The 18,229-nt window shown below is 41.9% G+C and overlaps 1 protein-coding gene across 2 annotated transcripts in view; it reads right to left on the reverse strand.

The window, feature by feature from the left end:
- Positions 1 to 303: 303 nt before the first annotated feature.
- Positions 304 to 18,229, reverse strand: part of PRIMA1 (proline rich membrane anchor 1) — a 90,710-nt gene continuing 72,784 nt past the window's right edge. For both annotated transcript variants that reach the window (XM_090033914.1, XM_090033915.1), the window contains one exon: positions 304 to 5,966. In XM_090033914.1, the coding sequence (XP_089890040.1) occupies positions 5,867 to 5,966 (100 nt within the window). In that variant the 3' untranslated portion in view covers positions 304 to 5,866. The remainder of the gene's footprint in view (positions 5,967 to 18,229) is intronic.

The following is an 18,229-nucleotide window of genomic DNA, read 5'->3' on the forward strand; positions in this document are numbered from 1 at the left end:
ATCAGGAGAAGAGCTCATGAAAAGAGGGTGTTTGCTATAACAGGGTTAGTCAATCTGTTGCATCATAATCATGGAAGAAAAATGTTCCTGCTGTTGGAATTATTAAAAGTGGAGTGGTCATAATGAGGTTGTACAGCGAACTTAATACAGGCAGTCTTAGAAAAGTACATGAAAAGTGCTTAGTTTGTTTTGCCTTTCAGTATTTCCCATGAATACATATCTATATTCTTAGCTACAGAGATGACAAGACACAGGAAACTTTTTACAAGTACATTTTTATTTAAAATAAAAATTAATTATGGTGCCTTTTTAAAATAGGGTACTGCACAATCTGTATATGCAACACAGTTTTTGGTACAGAATATACTTATTGAGCAATATCCTTAAATGCTAAATATACATTAATGGCTTGTTTAAGAAACATGACAACATTAATTCTGATATTTTTCTCTTTAGTCATTTAACCACTGATACAGATTTTCCTATAAACAAGATTTGTTTTCATCTGTACATGTGGTACACAGTCAAGAAGGCAGATCTTAGAATATTTACATTCATGCATTAGTTTTAACACACTATCTTTGAGTTTAAAATCATATATTGTGTTTGTACAGATGCAGGAAGTATTGTGAATGGATGCATATATATGTATAATTATACCAGTCCCCAGTCTCCACTGTTTTGTGACATGTGCAGTCTTTTACACCTGGAAAAATTGAATGCAAATTAGGTGTAAAATGCTATCACGTTAGAACAATTTATATTCCCTTGGCACGGTGTAAACAAGAACACCAACGCGGTGGAGAATTAGGGCTATGTATGCATATATATGTATGCTTCTATCTGAAACTTACGCTGTCTTTTCTTTTAAAGTCTGTTTTTGCAGGTACTATGGAAGGTCTGGAATCCACACCGGCCATGTGTTTGTGGTGGGCCCGAGGCAGGAGGTTCTGAGTACCTCTAGCAAAGTGGTGAGCTCCTTCAACTGTCTTTAACTTCACCAAGTCTTGAAGGAGTTCAGCACTTTACAGGATTAGGTTCTTTAAAGTGCTGGTCTCAGATACAGGACTTCAGATTGCAAACATTTCTTTAATTAAAATGAGTGTTTAAAGAAAATTCAGCTAATTCTCTGTCTTCAAACTTAACAAAACATTTGCATGCTTCACCTGTATGTCTGACTGTGATTAAGGGGTAGAGCTGTGGTTTCTAAATAAAGTCCTACTCCAATAACAGAACTAGGTACATCTAAAAAAAAACTAACTGAAGCCCCAAATTTAGTAGGTCAGTCAGTTTGAGTTCAATACAGACAAGTCATTTTCTATCTGTTAAGGAGTCAGAGGTGTTCTGGGTGGCAGTAGCGGCATCTTCCATTTTGTGCCCCCTCTAAGTCAATGCCCTGCTCGCCCACTTCTAATTATGCTACTGTGAGCATCTGTCCAATTAGGTGCACTGAGCTATTACAGGGCCTTTCAACATCTTACCATAAGGGAGGATAGAAATAAACTTTAAGTGCATCTATATATGTGCTGGATGTCAGCTCCAATGCATGCTAATTAGCATGCATCAGAGCAGACTCAATTAACTGAGTTTGCACAGTCTCCGTGTCATGTGCATTCACCATCCCTGTGCTTCAAAATGGTTGGGGAGGGGAGGGATGGGGGGAGGGATGGGTAGTGGTGGATGTGTTTTATGTTGAACATTCGTTGAACACTAAATAAGCTTTAGCTAAAGCACCCCCACTGCCATTTTGAAGCATGGGATGCTGAATACACATGATGCTGTGGGCACTTTAATTAGAGTACCTCCCAAGAGCAGTTCTAATTAAAGGACCCCCAACCTGGAGCACATATAAACATGTTCCTAAATGCCTCTAGACCTCTATTATGAATTGCCAGTTCTTGCGCTAAGGGATCATTATGCCAGTGAAGCCTTTATTCAGCACAATTGGTATATTTTCTTTGTATTATTTCCTTTGCATTTATTTAAATGTATAATAAATGTTGCAAATAACCTGGAAAGCCTTAAACAAAACCCTGAGCCACATCAGAAAGCTTCAGAAATAATCCCCCAAAGCACAACCTCATTGGTCTGTCTTTTCTAAAGACTGAAATCTGCTTCTTTATCCAGTACACCTCTCACTTTAAATTTTGGTGCAATGAATTAACCAGAATTTTCAGAGTAATGGCTCTTTGGTAAAGGAGAGAAAAGTTCTTCATAGTTTCATAGTTGCTAGGGTCAGGAGGGTCCTGAACAGATCATCTAGCCTGACCCCCTGCCACAGGCAGGAATGAGTGCTGGGTTCACAAGACCCCAGACAGGTGATCATCCAACCTCCTCTTGAATTTGCCCAAGGTAGGCGTGAGGACCACTTCCCTGGGAAGTTGGTTCCAGATTTTGGCCACCCTAACTGTAAAAAATTTCTTTCTGATCTCTAACCTAAACCTATTCTCCATCAGCTTATTACCATTGTTCCTCGTCACCCCAGGTGGTGCTGGGGAGAAAAGGGCTCTACCTATTTGCTGTTGATCTCACCTGATGAGTTTGTAGGCAGCCACCAGGTCCCCCCTCAGCCTCCTCTTGCTGAGGCTGAACAGGTTCAGGTCCCACAGTCTCTCCTTATAGGGCCTGTCCTGCTTTCCTATCACCAAGCGTGGCCCTCCTCTGAACCCTCTCCAGGCTGGCCACGTCCTTTTTAAAGTGCGGCGCCCAGTACTGGATGCAGTACTCCAACTGCGGCCTGACCAAAGTCACATAGAGGAGGAGTATCACCTCTCTGGACCAGCTTGAGATGCATCTTTGGATGCATGACAAGGTATGGCTGGCCTTGCTGGCTGCGGTCTGGCATTGGCAGCTCCTGGATTTGGCCAATGGATCAGAGAAGAATCTGGAGTGCCATTACCTTTTTAAATGCTGGGACTGCATATTCAGCAAGAATAGCCAGATGAAAATTAATAAAGCTTCACATGCCTAAGCACACTTATTCCATAGGAATTCAATGTATCCTCAGATCTAAACTTTCTCGTTATACCACTGACACTTTGCTCTTCATTTGTAGAGCTAAACCTGCTGCCATAAGGAATGTAAGTCTTGTTTTCCTTCTTACATAGATGGGGAAACTGAGGCACAGAGTAACAAAATGATTCATCAAAAGTCACCCAGGAGGCCAGTAGCAAAACTGGGAATAAAACCATTGTTGCAAGAATCCCATCTCCAGTGTTCATTGAAACATGCTGCCTACCCAGTGTTCACTGCTGAAGCTTTACGTTTCACTCTGTTTATAGCTTATATAAGGGTTGGATTCTCTTCCCATTGAGGACAATATGATTTTTGCTAGTGACATCAGTGAGAGTGAGGCTGAGCCCCATGACCTTTCCTTAGACATCTTACAAAAACAGACACATTTTGATGGACTTAATGATCTGCAAAACCTTTTGTGACCTTGGCCTTACAGAACATCCCTTTAAAGCTTTGCTAGGAGATAAAGAAAATCAAGGACCAGTAATCCTGAGCCTGAATCATGCTAAACCTATCTGGATTTCTATTGTATAGTCTCAGTTCAGCATGCAACCAGTCTCAAACAATGGCACAATTATACAGAAAAAACAAAAGAAAAACCTGAAGGAAATGCACCAAAAATAAATGTATGGCTTAAAAAAACCCTTAGAAAGATATTTAAAATGTTTTTATGGTAGTATTTTGGCAATATGTGCCTCAGGCAATGAACATTTGGGATACAAGATTTACAGAGTAAATTAAATTATTGTTGATCCCACCTGCATCTAAAAACATATCACTGTATTTTGTGCAAACATACATTATAAATACTGCAGTGAGATACATGATCATATTCTTGGGGTGAAGGGTTCTTTACTCCCTTTCACATATGTTTAAAAATTTGCTCCATCTCAAAAACATCTTGATTTTTAAAAAATAATATTCATGTAGCTAAATTTCTACATAGGGGTATACAGGCTAAAAAGCTAAATAAATAACTCCTTAGATTCCTTCACAAAAGTATATAGCAGCACTGTTTTGTCAGTGAGAGGATACAGATATTTACCTATCCCCTATCTGTTCATCGGGTAATAGAAAACCAAATATGGGTCTGAGCAAAAACTGCTGATCTGAATGTCTCAAACTGTATGGGGGGAAAGAGCTTCAGAGTCCGAATATTACAGCTTCTCCTTATCTGTAATGGCCCAAATGTTGAACACCAGATCTCGAAAAACCACATGCTCTGGAGGATTCAAAATTCAGATGCACATTTTGCTGCTCAGACACATCTTCATATAATATTTAAGTATCAGTGTATTTCAGTACTGAAATACTCAAATGCCAAGGTGCAGTCATTTATGCAGTGAGGCTGCAATGGCTTGCTTGAGTTGCTCAAAGACAGAGAGACGGAGTATTATTGAAGTCTGACAGAAAGACAACAAGCCAGAGTGCGGTTCATATTTTTTTCACTGAATTGCATTTTCAGCACAGTGATAAATGGAGACTTACAGAATAAATGTGTGACAGAAACGAAAATGTTAAACATCCTACTTCAGGAAGGCAGGGCACTGTAGATTAAACATTGGCCTTTATTCTAGGGGATTACTGACTGAGTCTAACCTGAGATCCTAAGTGAAATGAGTTTGGTGGATTCAGCTTTGCTTCAAGTTGTCTGCAATCCACATCACAAAAAGACACATCACAAAGCTATCACATATAATTTGGCACAGTTGGCAGTCTCTGCTCAGGAAAGGCAGAGAACTGAGCTAACATGGGCACATCGATTTAACAGTCCCTGGTAAATGGCTCTCTATGTCAGGTCTATGAAGTCCTTAGCGGGACAACTTGGAAACTTAACACCTTGACACCCTTTTTTCCTCCTCCTGCCCAGCAGCTAATCAGAGGATAAGGAGGGCTTCAGTTTCCACTGCTGCTAGTCCTTTTATCACAACTGAGCCCATATATTCACTCCAAAATGTAAACAAAATCCTTTCTAAAGGGATTCTCTGACAGATCTGTGTGGTGCAAATACAGTAAATGTGCAGAACTTCACAGAGGACAAGAGATCTAGAACTTTTTGTAAAGCTAAGAAATAAAAGCTATGCAGTAAAAAAAGAGGCTGATTATGAAATAACAGTGTTCAAAGCACCTTTTAAATATTACCTCTATCTTTCATTAGCAATGCTAATCGCTAATGATCCTACTTGGATTTCTTTTGCCTGAAAAGTCTTCAGCCATGGAAATTGCATAGTCACCAGACTGCAGATTTATTTCCTGGGTTAATTCACAAGTTCATGCAGTTTTTGGTTGCTTGGTGGATTAACAAACCCCTTTTTCCCTTTTTCATAACAAAATAATAATTGTTATTTAAGCATACAAAGCTGGGAGCTTGTAAATGAAAATGCTGTGCAAGCCAGAGAAGCATGCAGGTGGTGACTTCCACTCTCTGAACCTCAGACCCATTTATAATAAGTTGCTGCCACTCTGGCAGATCACCTTCACATCAAAGGATTCTACTTAAGCAGCTCTTTGTGGACAGTCAATCAAAAATAAAGAGGAAAAAAAAGAAGAGGAGGAACCTGGAGGCATCGTGATGTTGCTTTCAACAGCTGCAGCATGCAATGATTATGCCTTTGTGAGGTCTTTTCTCTGGATAGCCCTGATTGGCAAGTTTATCCTCCCTTTGACAATCAGCAAGTCTGAAGAGCAGTCTCCTTTTCTTCTCTGAATAACTGATGCGTGCACTATATCTGAAATGAAGTCCTTGGCCACAGAGCGCCTTTCATTTCCTTATTTCACCCACCTTGCATACTTGCGCGTGTGCTTTGAAAGTTTAACACCTCCAGCATTGTGGGGGGGTGGGTCTCAAAGATTATACAACTGCATTATTATCAACTGTTTTGTTGTTTTGGGAGGAGGTCATTGCATATTCAGCTCGATTTGTTCCATTCTCTTCTTTTCTCAGTGGTTTCCTTGGGTGATCATGGGATAGGTGATAAATGGAGGGAGGAGAGGAGAAGAAAGCAGAGAAATAAACATCTACATTACCAACATGGACTGAAAACAAGGACATTTCATAAATGTCCTAGGTTCACAATTCAAAAGTTGTTCTGGACATCAAAACATGTCCTTGTTTTTTAACTTTTTCTGGACAAAGATCAAAACAACAGTTGGTTTTCCCCAGCCTCTTGCTGTCCCTACAACATCGTGATTAAGTTAATAATATTACATTATACTCTGTTTTTTCAGTGATAGCCAGTATGAATGAATTTGGATTAGATGGAAGGATTATGGTGGGGGAAAGGGATGGGGGGGAAAACAAGCTTTAGCAGAAGACCAGGTTCTTCAAGGGCTGGGGCAATGCAAGCTTCCTTATGCCACCTACACCCTTGTGCTTCAAACCTGAGCTGGAGTGAGTGCACGTAAAGTACCTGGTTCGGTTTTCATGTCTGCGTAGTCCTTGGACTCTGTACTGAGAGTACCAAGTAGTGCAAACTGTGATAATGAAGACATCTGTCCGCTAAGGACTGAATTGAGCTCGCCAACCCATATAAAAAAAATAATTAAGAGTCATTGTAATGTAACAACCAGAACCAGTGACTTGGGGGTGAGAAGTTGTCTTTGTTACACTGTGCCCAGTCTCAGGCCAACAGTTGAATCTCCTCCCCCACTTTTCAAGTCACCGTGTCACCACCAGGTACCACAACTCTGGTGGACATGCAGTTCCAGAAATGTGCAGCAGGCTTAGAAAACTCTACCAAGTACTACAGCAGCCACCCTACAAAAGTATGGTGTTTGTTCAACATTTTAAAGGGTCCCTGAGGAAAGAGACACCAGTATAAATGTCATAGCTGAACGCTTCCTCTTATGTCAAATAAATATTGTCATGGTTTCCTATCTCTCCCATGAATTCTCTCCTTACAGTGTACCCTTCATATAAACATGAATGTAAAAGTAATGTCAAGTTTGACATGTTGGTTTACATACAGATTGTAGCCTCTAGCATAAGGCATTTCTACTCATTTCCTATAGCCAAAAATAATAGCGAGGATAAGCAAGCATAAACCACCATTAAAGTCTCTGGTGTTGTTTTTAAGTAGTTTAGTAAATCAACTTCTTCCCCCTCCCCCTTCCCAAAATAAATTCTAACAATTCAAGACATTCAATATGACAGAGTTGCATCCGCAGGAAAAGTGATATTAGTTGGAGGGTTTACGGTATCCAATTACATGAAGGCAAACTTGTTCCAGTCAGGACACCCATCTACTAAACTTCTTTCTTCACAACATCTTGAATTTTCCAGCTGCTAGAAGTTAAGCTTGTTAATCTAAGTTCTAATAGTGGTTCTAATAGTTAGTGAATTAGAGCGGTCCTGGAAGAGAAGACCACAGAGCTTTGTTGAGTACTTTGTTACTTATGTAACTAATATTACATGCTACAAATGTAATATTTACCTCTGGCTGTGTACTTAATTACATTACAACTCATCCAATTCATCTGCTACTCTTCTGACTACAGAAACAAAGACCTTGATAGTGACAGGCCTTTTCTCTCTTCCTCTTCTTTGATATAGAATAACAATGTGGTAAATAAGTATTTTTAAAAACCTCTCCATTGGTTCCCTAAATTACTTTTTTTTTCCTTTTTAGAATGTGAAGTTTGGTTCAAAGGTTAACAGAAAATGAGAAAAGTTTGACCATCTCTATTTTCTATTTTTTCTGTTACACGTCTTCTCTTTCTCTCACTCTTTTATTCATCTTATATTCAGTTCTATTTTCTCTCTTTCTGCTCCTCTCTTTCTTCTATGCTTCATTACAAGTCCTCTCCCCTCACTTTTCTCCACCATTTCTTCCCCCTATTTATCATTCTGGTTTTTGTATTACTCTTATTTCAGTCTGTTTCCCCCTATTTCTTTCTCCTGATCCTTTCCCCCATTTCTCTCTTTATTCCCATATTGTTGCTTTTGCTCATTTCCCTAATAGCACATGCTCCCAAATCCCTCTGCTCAAAGCAGGACCATCTATGTTAAGGAGCAATATACATCAACCCTCATCAAGACAGAATCAAAGGATGAGGAAGTAGAAGGACTGTGGGTTAGGCTAAATGGGGGGCAAGGAGAAAAGGATTTGGTGGTAGGGGTCTGCTACAGACCCCCACATCAAGGGGAAGAAATAGATTTGGGGCTCCTGAGGCAACTCTCGGAGACCATAAAAGCTAAAGAGGCGGTGGTCATGGGGGACCTAAACTACCCGGACATCTGTTGGGAGACACAGACAGCAAAGTCCCACCGCTCACGCAGGTTTCTAACCTGTGTACAGGACCTCCACCTGACGCAGGAGGTACATGGTCCCACTAGGGGGAATGCCTTACTGGATCTGGTATGGGCAATGGGGGATGACATAGTAGGGGACCTACAGATCGGTAGCCATCTGGGGGACAGTGATCACCTAAAAATACAATTCAACATAAGGCGTTGAGTGGGTAAGGTAACTAGTAGGGTGAACGTGCTGGACTTTAGGAAAGTTGATTTCAGTGAACTCAGGCGATTAGTGAAGGACGCACTACAGAGTAGTAGTTTTGAAATGATGGGAGCCCAAGAAGGGTGGCTGTGCCTTAAGGAAACTATCCTTCGAGCACAAAGCGAGACGATCCCTGTGAGAGGTAAAAGAGGGAAAGGGGCCAGGAGGCTTCCCTGGCTGACCAGAGAAATCCAGGGCAGACTAAGGGCCAAAAGGGGAGCACATAAAAAGTGGAAACAGGGAGAGATCACCAAAGAGGAATATACCTCTTCTGCTCGTGCTTGTAGGGAGGCAGTTAGACAGGCCAAAGCTACCATGGAGCTGAGGATGGCAACCCAAGTAAAAGACAATAAGAAATTGTTTTTTAGATATATAGGGAGTAAAAGGAAGGCCCAAGGAGGAATAGGACCTCTGCTAAATGGGCAGAAACAATTGGTGACGGACAGAGGGGACAAGGCTGAACTCCTCAACGAGTTCTTCGCCTCAGTGTTCCTAAGCGAGAGGCATGACAAGTCTCTCACTGGGAGTGTAGGGAGGCAGCAGCAAGGCACCAGACTTCCATGCGTGGACCCTGAGGTGGTGCAGGGTCACTTGGAAGAACTGGATGCCTTTAAGTCGGCAGGCCCGGATGAGCTCCATCCGAGGGTACTGAAGGCACTGGCCAACATCATTGCAGAGCCACTGGCGGGAATATTTGAACGCTCGTGGTGCACGGGTCAAGTCCCGGAGGACTGGAAAAGGGCCAATGTGGTTCCCATTTTCAAGAAGGGGAGGAAGGAGGACCCGGGCAACTATAGGCCAGTTAGTCTCACCTCCATCCTTGGCAAAGTCTTTGAAAAAATTATCAAGGCTCACATTTGTGAGAGCCCGGCAGGGCAAGTTATGCTGAGGGGAAACCAGCATGGGTTCGTGGCAGGCAGATCGTGCCTGACCAATCTAGTCTCTTTTTATGACCAGGTTACAAAACGCCTCGACGCAGGAGGAGGGGTGGATGTCGTATACTTGGACTTCAGGAAGGCCTTTGATACGGTATCCCACCCCATACTGGGGAACAAGTTAAGGGGCTGTGACTTGGATTACTGCACAGTCCGGTGGGTGGAGAATTGGCTGGAGGGTCGCACCCAGAGAGTCGTGGTGGATGGGTCGGTTTCGACCTGGAAGAGTGTGGGCAGTGGGGTCCCGCAGGGCTCGGTCCTTGGACCGATACTCTTTAACGTCTTCATCAGCGACTTGGATGAGGGAGTGAAATGTACTCTGTCCAAGTTTGCAGATGACACTAAGCTATGGGGCGAAGTGGACACGCCGGAGGGCAGGGAGCAGCTGCAAGCAGACCTGGACAGGTTAGACAAGTGGGCAGAAAACAACAGAATGCAGTTCAACAAGGAGAAATGCAAAGTGCTGCATCTAGGGAGGAAAAATGTCCAGCACACCTACAGCCTAGGAAATGACCTGCTGGGTGGCACGGAAGTGGAAAGGGATCTTGGAGTCCTAGTGGACTCCAAGATGAACATGAGTCGGCAGTGTGACGAAACCATCAGAAAAGCCAATGGCACTTTATCGTGCATCAGTAGATGCATGACAAATAGGTCCAAGGAGGTGATACTTCCCCTCTATCAGGCGCTGGTCAGACCGCAGCTGGAGTACTGCGTGCAATTCTGGGCGCCGCACTTCACGAAGGATGTGGATAATCTGGAGAGGGTCCAGAGAAGGGCCACTCGTATGGTTAAGGGCCTGCAGGCCAAGCCCTACGAGGAGAGACTAAAGAAACTGGACCTTTTCAGCCTCCGCAAGAGAAGGTTGAGAGGCGACCTGGTGGCTGCCTATAAGTTCATCAGGGGGGCACAGAAGGGAATTGGTGAGTATTTATTCACCAAGGCCCCCCCGGGGGTTACAAGAAATAATGGCCACAAGCTAGAGGAGAGCAGATTTAGATTGGATATTAGGAGGAACTTCTTCACAGTTCGAGTGGCCAAGGTCTGGAACGGGCTCCCAAGGGAGGTGGTGCTCTCCCCTACCCTGGGCGTCTTCAAGCGAAGGCTAGATGTGTATCTAGCTGGGGTAATGTAGGCCCAGCACTCTTTCCTGCTTATGCAGGGGGTCAGACTTGATGATCTATTGAGGTCCCTTCCGACCCTAGCATCTATGAATCTATGAATCTGCCCAACTAGATCATCCCAGCCAAAGTTTTGTCTAGCTTGGACTTAAAAACATCCAAGGACAGAAATGCCACCACCTGTCTGGGTAACCTTTTCCAGTGTTTTAATTACCCTCCTTATGAGAAAATTCTTCCTAATAACTTACCTAAACTTCCCTTGCTGCAACTTCAGACCATTGCTCCTTGTTCTGTCATCTGCCACCACTGCCATCCCTCAGCCTCTCTTCAGAAGTCATGTGCCCCAGTCCCCAAACCATTTTTGCTGCCCTTGCTGGACTCCCTCCAATTTTTCCACATCCTTTCGGTAGCAGGGGGCCCAAAACTGGAAACAGTAGTCCAGGTGTGGCCTCACCAGTGCTGAATAGAGGGGAATAATCACTTCCCTTGATCTACTGGCAATACACCTACCCATGCAGCCCAGTATGCCATTAGCCTTCTTTACAACAAGGGCTGGCTCATACTCAGTTTCTTGTCCACTGTAACCCCCAGGTCCTTTTCTGCAGAGCTGATGCCCAGTCTGTACTGGTGCATGGGATTGTTCCCTCCTAAGTGCAGGACTTTGCACTTGTCCTTGTTGAACCTCATGAGATTCCTTTTGGCCCAATCCTCCAATTTGTCTAGGTCATTCTGAATCCTAGCCCTACCCTCCAGCATGTCTACTGCTCCCCCAACTTGGTGTCATCTGCAAACCTGAAGCTTGAGCCAGTTTTCTATCTACCTAACAGTCCATTCATCCAGCCCCTCCTTCCTTAGCTTGCCTGAAAAATGTTGTGGAAGACTATAGCAAAAGCCTAGCTAAAATCAAGATACACCACATCCATAGGTCTCCCCCCATTCACAGAGCCAGTCATCTCATTGTAGAAGGCAATCAGGTTGGTCAGACATGACTTGTCCTTGGTGAATCCATGCTAATCACCATCTTCTCCTCCAAGTGCTTAGAAATGGATTCCTTGAGGATCTGCTCCATGATTTTTCCAGAGACTGAGGTAAAGCTGACTGGCCTGTAGTTCCCTGGAGATATACAGATTCCATACTTGTTTTTGGTTTTTGTCTTTCCTAGATCTGGAAGAGTGCTCTGGTTAACCAAATCTCTGACAGTCCAGTGGAGTTTGTGCGTAAAGCTCTCCTGTGAGTTACTCTTTCAATGGAATGGAGTTCTATATTCTATTCAAGCAATTAAATGTGAATCTGTGTATTTAAATACACAACATTTAAATTGCTATTATATATGAAGCCTAAGGTTGCTCTCTTCTTGTTTCACTATTAATGTAACTTAAATCTAAGTATTCAATAAGATCTAGTGTTTTATACTTGCAATACTCCTCTATAGTTATACTATGCTATACTATACCTATCCCATTTAGTGTCCAGAAATATCATCTGTCCCTAACCCTGCTATATATAGAACCCTTTGAACTATCATTAAGAGGAAGAGCTTGTTGTTTGTATGCTCCCACTGATGGTCATGGTAAGTTTTACATTAGTAGGGAAGTTATATGCAAGGAACTCTTCACATGCAAGATATACTCACTTAGCAGGAGAAACAGGTGGTTGGTTCGCTAGCTATGATTTGCTACACACATTGCTTTGATGTAGAGCAGCAAATTGATCAAGGTACTCCATACAGAGCTGTTTCAAACGAAATGTGTATGCATCTCTGCATAACTTAATGTGGCTCCCAGTGCATGCGTGAAATGATGCTTCAGAGTCCATAATTACCTTGCCACCATGTACACATTAATCTGTGTGAATCCTAAAACCAAGAAAGTAGCACAACATTTAATGGACATACTTAACATAGTAAGCTTTAATGTAAGCTTAAGTTCTTAAAATTTTACATCGTCCAGGCTAGCAGTCTGCTGGGCTCTGTGTAACACCAAGTGGTAAATGTAACAGTGTATCTAAACAGATTATGTTCTTTCTCCAGTAAATTTCTTAAAGAAAAGTCATTTTGAGCATTTGATTGGCTCCACAACATTGAAGGTCCCAATTTGTCCCAATTTGGATATAATATTTTAAAAATGCATGGATGCCCAGCCAGGTAAAACCCGACCTATCAAAGTGGGTTATTAAATTAAATTATTATTATTATGCCTTTCAATCATTATTACATGTAAGTTTACTGAAGTTTCAAGAGCATGAGACCACCTAAAATTGTAATAAAAGTTTAGTTTAGAAAGATAAAATTCACGGCCCAATCCTGTAGGGTGATCAGTTTCCTTAAGTTTCCCTGCACCTTGTATCCTTGTGCTAAGGGTGAGATCCAAAATTGGACATACATGTCACAGTGCCAAGCACTATAATGCCTCATTTTCACATTGCAGGAAAATTCTGTAACTTCCCTGCTGGATACCCAGAGTCCCTCCCTATCCATTGCAATGAGACAAGTAGGTACCTCTCAGCGAGATCCACAAAACTACTAGTTTGTGTGGGGGACCATCAGCAGATAAAAGCTAAGAACAAAGGTATGTCTCAAATCCTACTTCCTTCTGAGGCTTAGATGCCTGTCTTGGCTCTACCAGGAGGCACTTCTTTCCATCTGGTATTCACGGCTCTCCTGAGACAGAACTCTCCCCTAGGCCCTTACCTTTAAAAAGTATAAGGTCATTTCCAGCTGTTATAGCTGGAGGCAAAGAATGTCCCCTTAATCCAGTATGGCAGTGGTTACCCATTTACCCAGGAAATGGGAGTTGTGTTCAATGCCCTCTTAAGCCTGTGAAGATTTAAACCTACATCTCTCAATTCTCAGGAGAGGTAGCAGTCAAGGGTGGGCACTTTTCTGGTTGATCCTTTCTCTTGGCTGAAAAGAATCAGGTTAACGTGACCAAAGAGATGGAACAGCGCTGGCATCCACCTAGGACAAGGTTTTCAAGTTCAACTTCAGTATTAGAATCCCATAGTATAGAAGCATATTGTGCCAGCAGAGAGACACTAGACAGTGACATGGATATGCCAAATAACCACTTTTCTTTCAGTGGCTAAGGTAAATGTATGCAAAAGTCAAAGAGAGCAAATACTCATGTTTAAATGAGAATTTTGAATTTCTTTCAATATGAAGATGTTACTAGTCACATATAAAGGACTTAATTCCCTTTCCATCAGTTTTATACTGAGGTAGCTGATAACTTCAGTGAAGTTATTACCAACATATATATTGGTATAATTACAGGTCTATCCTTATTATTTTTCAGCACTCCTTTACGTAGAATGTTGTGACACAGGAAGAAGAAAAAGACAAATACAGCAGATAAGTATATACATCAAAAGAACTGTTTTACTGGAAACCTTATAAACAAGACTGTTCCTTCTATGTTCTCAGTTATGTTTTTTTAAGGGACATGTCTACTTATTTGTCATTCATCAAATGACACAGGAAGCGAAGTGACAGTGTCAGGAACTTAAATAAGCACCATTTATATACAAACACTTCAAAGACATTCTTAGCTAACTATATTTTAATTAAAACTTTCAGGATTTAGAGTGAAAAGAACAGAAATAAATGGCTCTCATTGAAACTATGCATAATAAAATCCTCTCATTTGGTTTGTGACTGCAACACAACACACAAATAACTGTCTTAGTGCTAGCCTACCTACCTTGGTTCTAGTCCTTGACTTGCAGCAATAGTTCAGAGCTCAGTGCAAGCTGTAAAATACTTCCATGAATCTGGCTAGTTACTTGGTCAACCAGCCTGTGCTACTGTGGGTAAGCTGCGACCAATACACAAGATAGTTTAAAGCTAGCTGGAGCTTACCTACACGTACCCTTCCACTGGTATGCTGCAAACCTAAACAAGCTGACAATTTGGTTAAAATCATGCTATACACATCCTTACTTAACAGATGCAGGAAGGGATGGAGGAACGAGTTCTGTATTATTTAATGACATTAGCAGGCAGGACCTCTCATTACCCATCAGTGACTTGTACATTTACAGGAAGTCAATGGAAAATGAAATGAAGCCATTTAAATTTTAACGAAGACAAGGAGTACTGGAGAAACTCCACCCAAGAAGCCTGACAACAAGCAATGAAGAAAAATTAATCTGCTTTCTAAAAATGGCCATTAGGAAGATTATCATCTACTCGGAGAAATTTAATGCACCAAAAGTATCGGGAACAGTAGAGCTCAGGCTCTTCAGTTGTGATCTACCCAACCTTTAGCCCCTGACCTCTACCATTTCAGCTAATGGGACCTCCTCCAGGTATTGTGGGACTAGGCTTTATCACTATTATTCTTATTTAGATACATATCTCTCTCTATCCAGAAAGTCTCAGAGTAGCTCATATGTAAGACAACCATATTTCAAAACAGACAGACAGGATACTTTTCTGACAACATTTTGCAAGACTGTGAAATACTCAAGTGATCTGTATTCTGTTTTTTTCCTTGGATTTGTTTCACATGAGTAAGAAAAACTCCATCTGGAGAAATGGAACAAATCCAAGAAAAACTGACCTCTCCTCCTGTCTCCCTTGTTTACTTCTTTCTGTTTTTGTGATAACTAGACTGCTAGGCAGTAGTGATGGCACAGAAATTCCTCAGATTTTGGAGGCAAGCCTAAGAAATTTTTGACGTGTCTTAGTTGCAGGCCAAAAATATGGCCATTACACAGGTGTGGCACCAGAGGACATTTGTGTAGAGAGAATTCTATGGGATTTTGATGCATACACAATATGCAATCATACAAATCAATGTTGGTTGCTATTACAGTGTTAATATAGGATCATAGGAAAGTAAGGCTGGAAAAGACCTCACAAGGTCATTTTCTAGTCCAACCCCCTGCTCAAGACAGGACCATCCCTGACTAAATCTTTCCACTATATAAGAATAGGATAGCTCACATACACAGGTTGTTGCAGATTTTGCAAATATCTAGAGGGAGATATCTTTAGTGTGAAGATTATGTGACACCCTAACACGTCTGTAAATGCTAGTAGCCCCATAGGTGCCACCAATTTGAGTTCAGAGAACAAGTGACATACAATTGATTACTCAAAGGAAGAGATTAATAGCTGAGCTACCTCCCACTTCCAACGTAAATGCTCAATGGCTACCATAAAAATCAGCTCCATCTAGCCAAGATTTTGCCACAAGTTCAGAAGAATTCAATTTTTTGCCAGTGCCCAATCTTTTGAATCTCCCACTGCTTTTGTTAATGAACGATTCTCTTATTCAGCTTCCTAATTTTGCTCATCAAAATATTCCAAAGATTTAGGATACTACATGTACAAAAATTACATTGTTCCAGTAGTTATGATTGATTGTCACTATGATACATGGCCTTGTCTGCCCTTTTCATTGAAAAATGAGCAGTAATTAATGGATGGCATTGCCTGAATAATGCAGAATGGTATACATTTCAGCTACATCCTTGCTTGGACCTTATGGCTTGAGTTCTCTTTTTCTTAAATAGTTTGTCCCAACCACTCCTCATTTGAAGAAATCAATCAATCTTCCACTGTTAGCTATCGAACATCCACAGTGTTAAAGACCACCGTGCTGTGAATAGCCTTGCAGAATTTCTATACCATGCTGGCTGACTGGAAAACCTTCCAGTGTTTTCTCTCTCACACAGGTAGGAAAAAGGGCTCAGAAGAGTATGTACCTGTTCTACTGGGAAACGAAAAGAAAGCATTTTTAGTGCAAGTCACACTGCACTACTGATTGTAATGGGCTTTGGATCAGGTCCCAAACCACCCTACTTCTGAGGTTAGGCTCTATCCCATCTGAACTCCAGAGCCTTATCCACTCATTTTCAATGTTTAATTCACAGCTGTCTCCAAAAGCTGCTCTTACCCAGGCAAGTTCTAGGATAAATTTTAGTGAGCTTGTGGGTTATTTCCACATTTGGGTCCTTCACCTTCCTCAGAAATGGCCAAATCCCCTTTCCTGTATGTGGATCAAATATACTGCCTTTGGCCAGGGCTCCTCTTGGGGTACAATATATTTCTCACTGATCTGCAAGTTCTCCAAGTTGTGCGCTCAGTATGTTGGAGAGAGCAGATTTGATACACTCTGCTTTTCCATCACATACTCCTACTTTGGTGCACATGTGCTAATAGTGCAAATAACATTTCTGAGATACACGAAACTAAGGGCAGATGGTGTTTATTCTTTTCTTACTTATAGCTTTGTAAATCCAGACTTCAGTGGAGTCAATCACGATTTCTCCTGCTCCAGAATGCTGGAGATAGTCACATTTCCTTCTAGTCTACTAATTAAAGGCATTTTAACACTCCTTACCTACTGGCCACAGGCCACCAACCTTGAGTGAGAGATGAGGCTTTCTTACAAAAAAGCTAATTTCTTTAACGAAGTACTAGCAGCAACTCAACCCTGTCCTACCCAAGCCCTCACATTTCCTAATCAAGACTGCAAAGAGAACTCTAAAAGTCTTTTTCTGGCTACAGAGATTTGATCTATGGTATTATATCCCAGCTACCTCCACTGCAGAAAACATCTTTGATAGATTTTGATGTCAATAGGGAAAAACTGAATGGGTCCAAGGTCAAAAATGAACTCAGATTGCTGACCTTTCCACCCAGTGAAAAACCACCTAATAAAATAAAAGGAATTAGCATGCTCAGCTAAGGAGGCTTGTATGAAATGAGCTTCAGCAGTGAATTGTAGTGCATTTCGGGTATAAGAAGTCAGCCTCTCTGAAATATCAGCAGCATAAACAAGACACCATATCCCACAGTGATTCCACAGTGATATAGCACTTCAGACGCCTGCTTTATAGAACAGGACGGGAGGGACAATGATTCTATGCATCGGGTGCCTGGTCATGGGTTCTATTCTTAGCTGTCCCACAGACTCCAGGTGTGATTTTGGGAAGCCCTTGTTATTATTAATATACAGCAGTACCTTAAATTAGGGCACATTGCACAAGGCACAGTATACAACCTAGTAAAAGGCAGCCCCTTTCCTAAACAGCATTCAATTGAAATATCCGTAGGTGCAGCAGACCAGGAGTGGGAGAAATTTCTATTTTGATTTTTACGGAGGATTCAGGGATTTGCACCAGGTCACACAGGAAGTTGGGTATTCAACCCACATTTCCTGTGCACTGTGCAGGAAACACATACATCCTTCCTTCGCCAGTCCCTTATTCTGTCAATTTCCTCCCCTATAATTTCAGGATGATGGGCCATCACTGTATCACATAGGGAGGGGCAGGATCTGTGTAAATGGTATTCATATCAGTTGGGACCTTGTAACTGCAAACCAATTCAATAAATTCAATCTGGGAATAAACTCGAAGCCAGCGCAGAACATGAAATTCACATCTAAGCCATAAACCAGCTGCTCCCAGCGTTACTGGGCCATTAGAAACCGTACTGGCCTTACTACTACCAACCTTCCTGGGAGGTTTGCCATCTTCCTCCAAACCACTGCTCTATTTTTTTTTTCTGACCAAACTTTTTAGGGATGTGCATAGAATTAAGTGCCCTCCCAGGTAGGCTAGGATCATCACAGAGCAGAACTGGCCATAGTAGATTCCTTCTGAGCATGCACAGAAGGACAAGTCTAGTTAAGCAGCAGAAAAAAGGATCTAA

This window comes from Crocodylus siamensis, chromosome 2 (assembly GCF_052110815.1).
Source record: "Crocodylus siamensis isolate JL-2025a chromosome 2, ASM5211081v1, whole genome shotgun sequence".
Lineage (NCBI taxonomy): Eukaryota > Metazoa > Chordata > Crocodylia > Crocodylidae > Crocodylus > Crocodylus siamensis.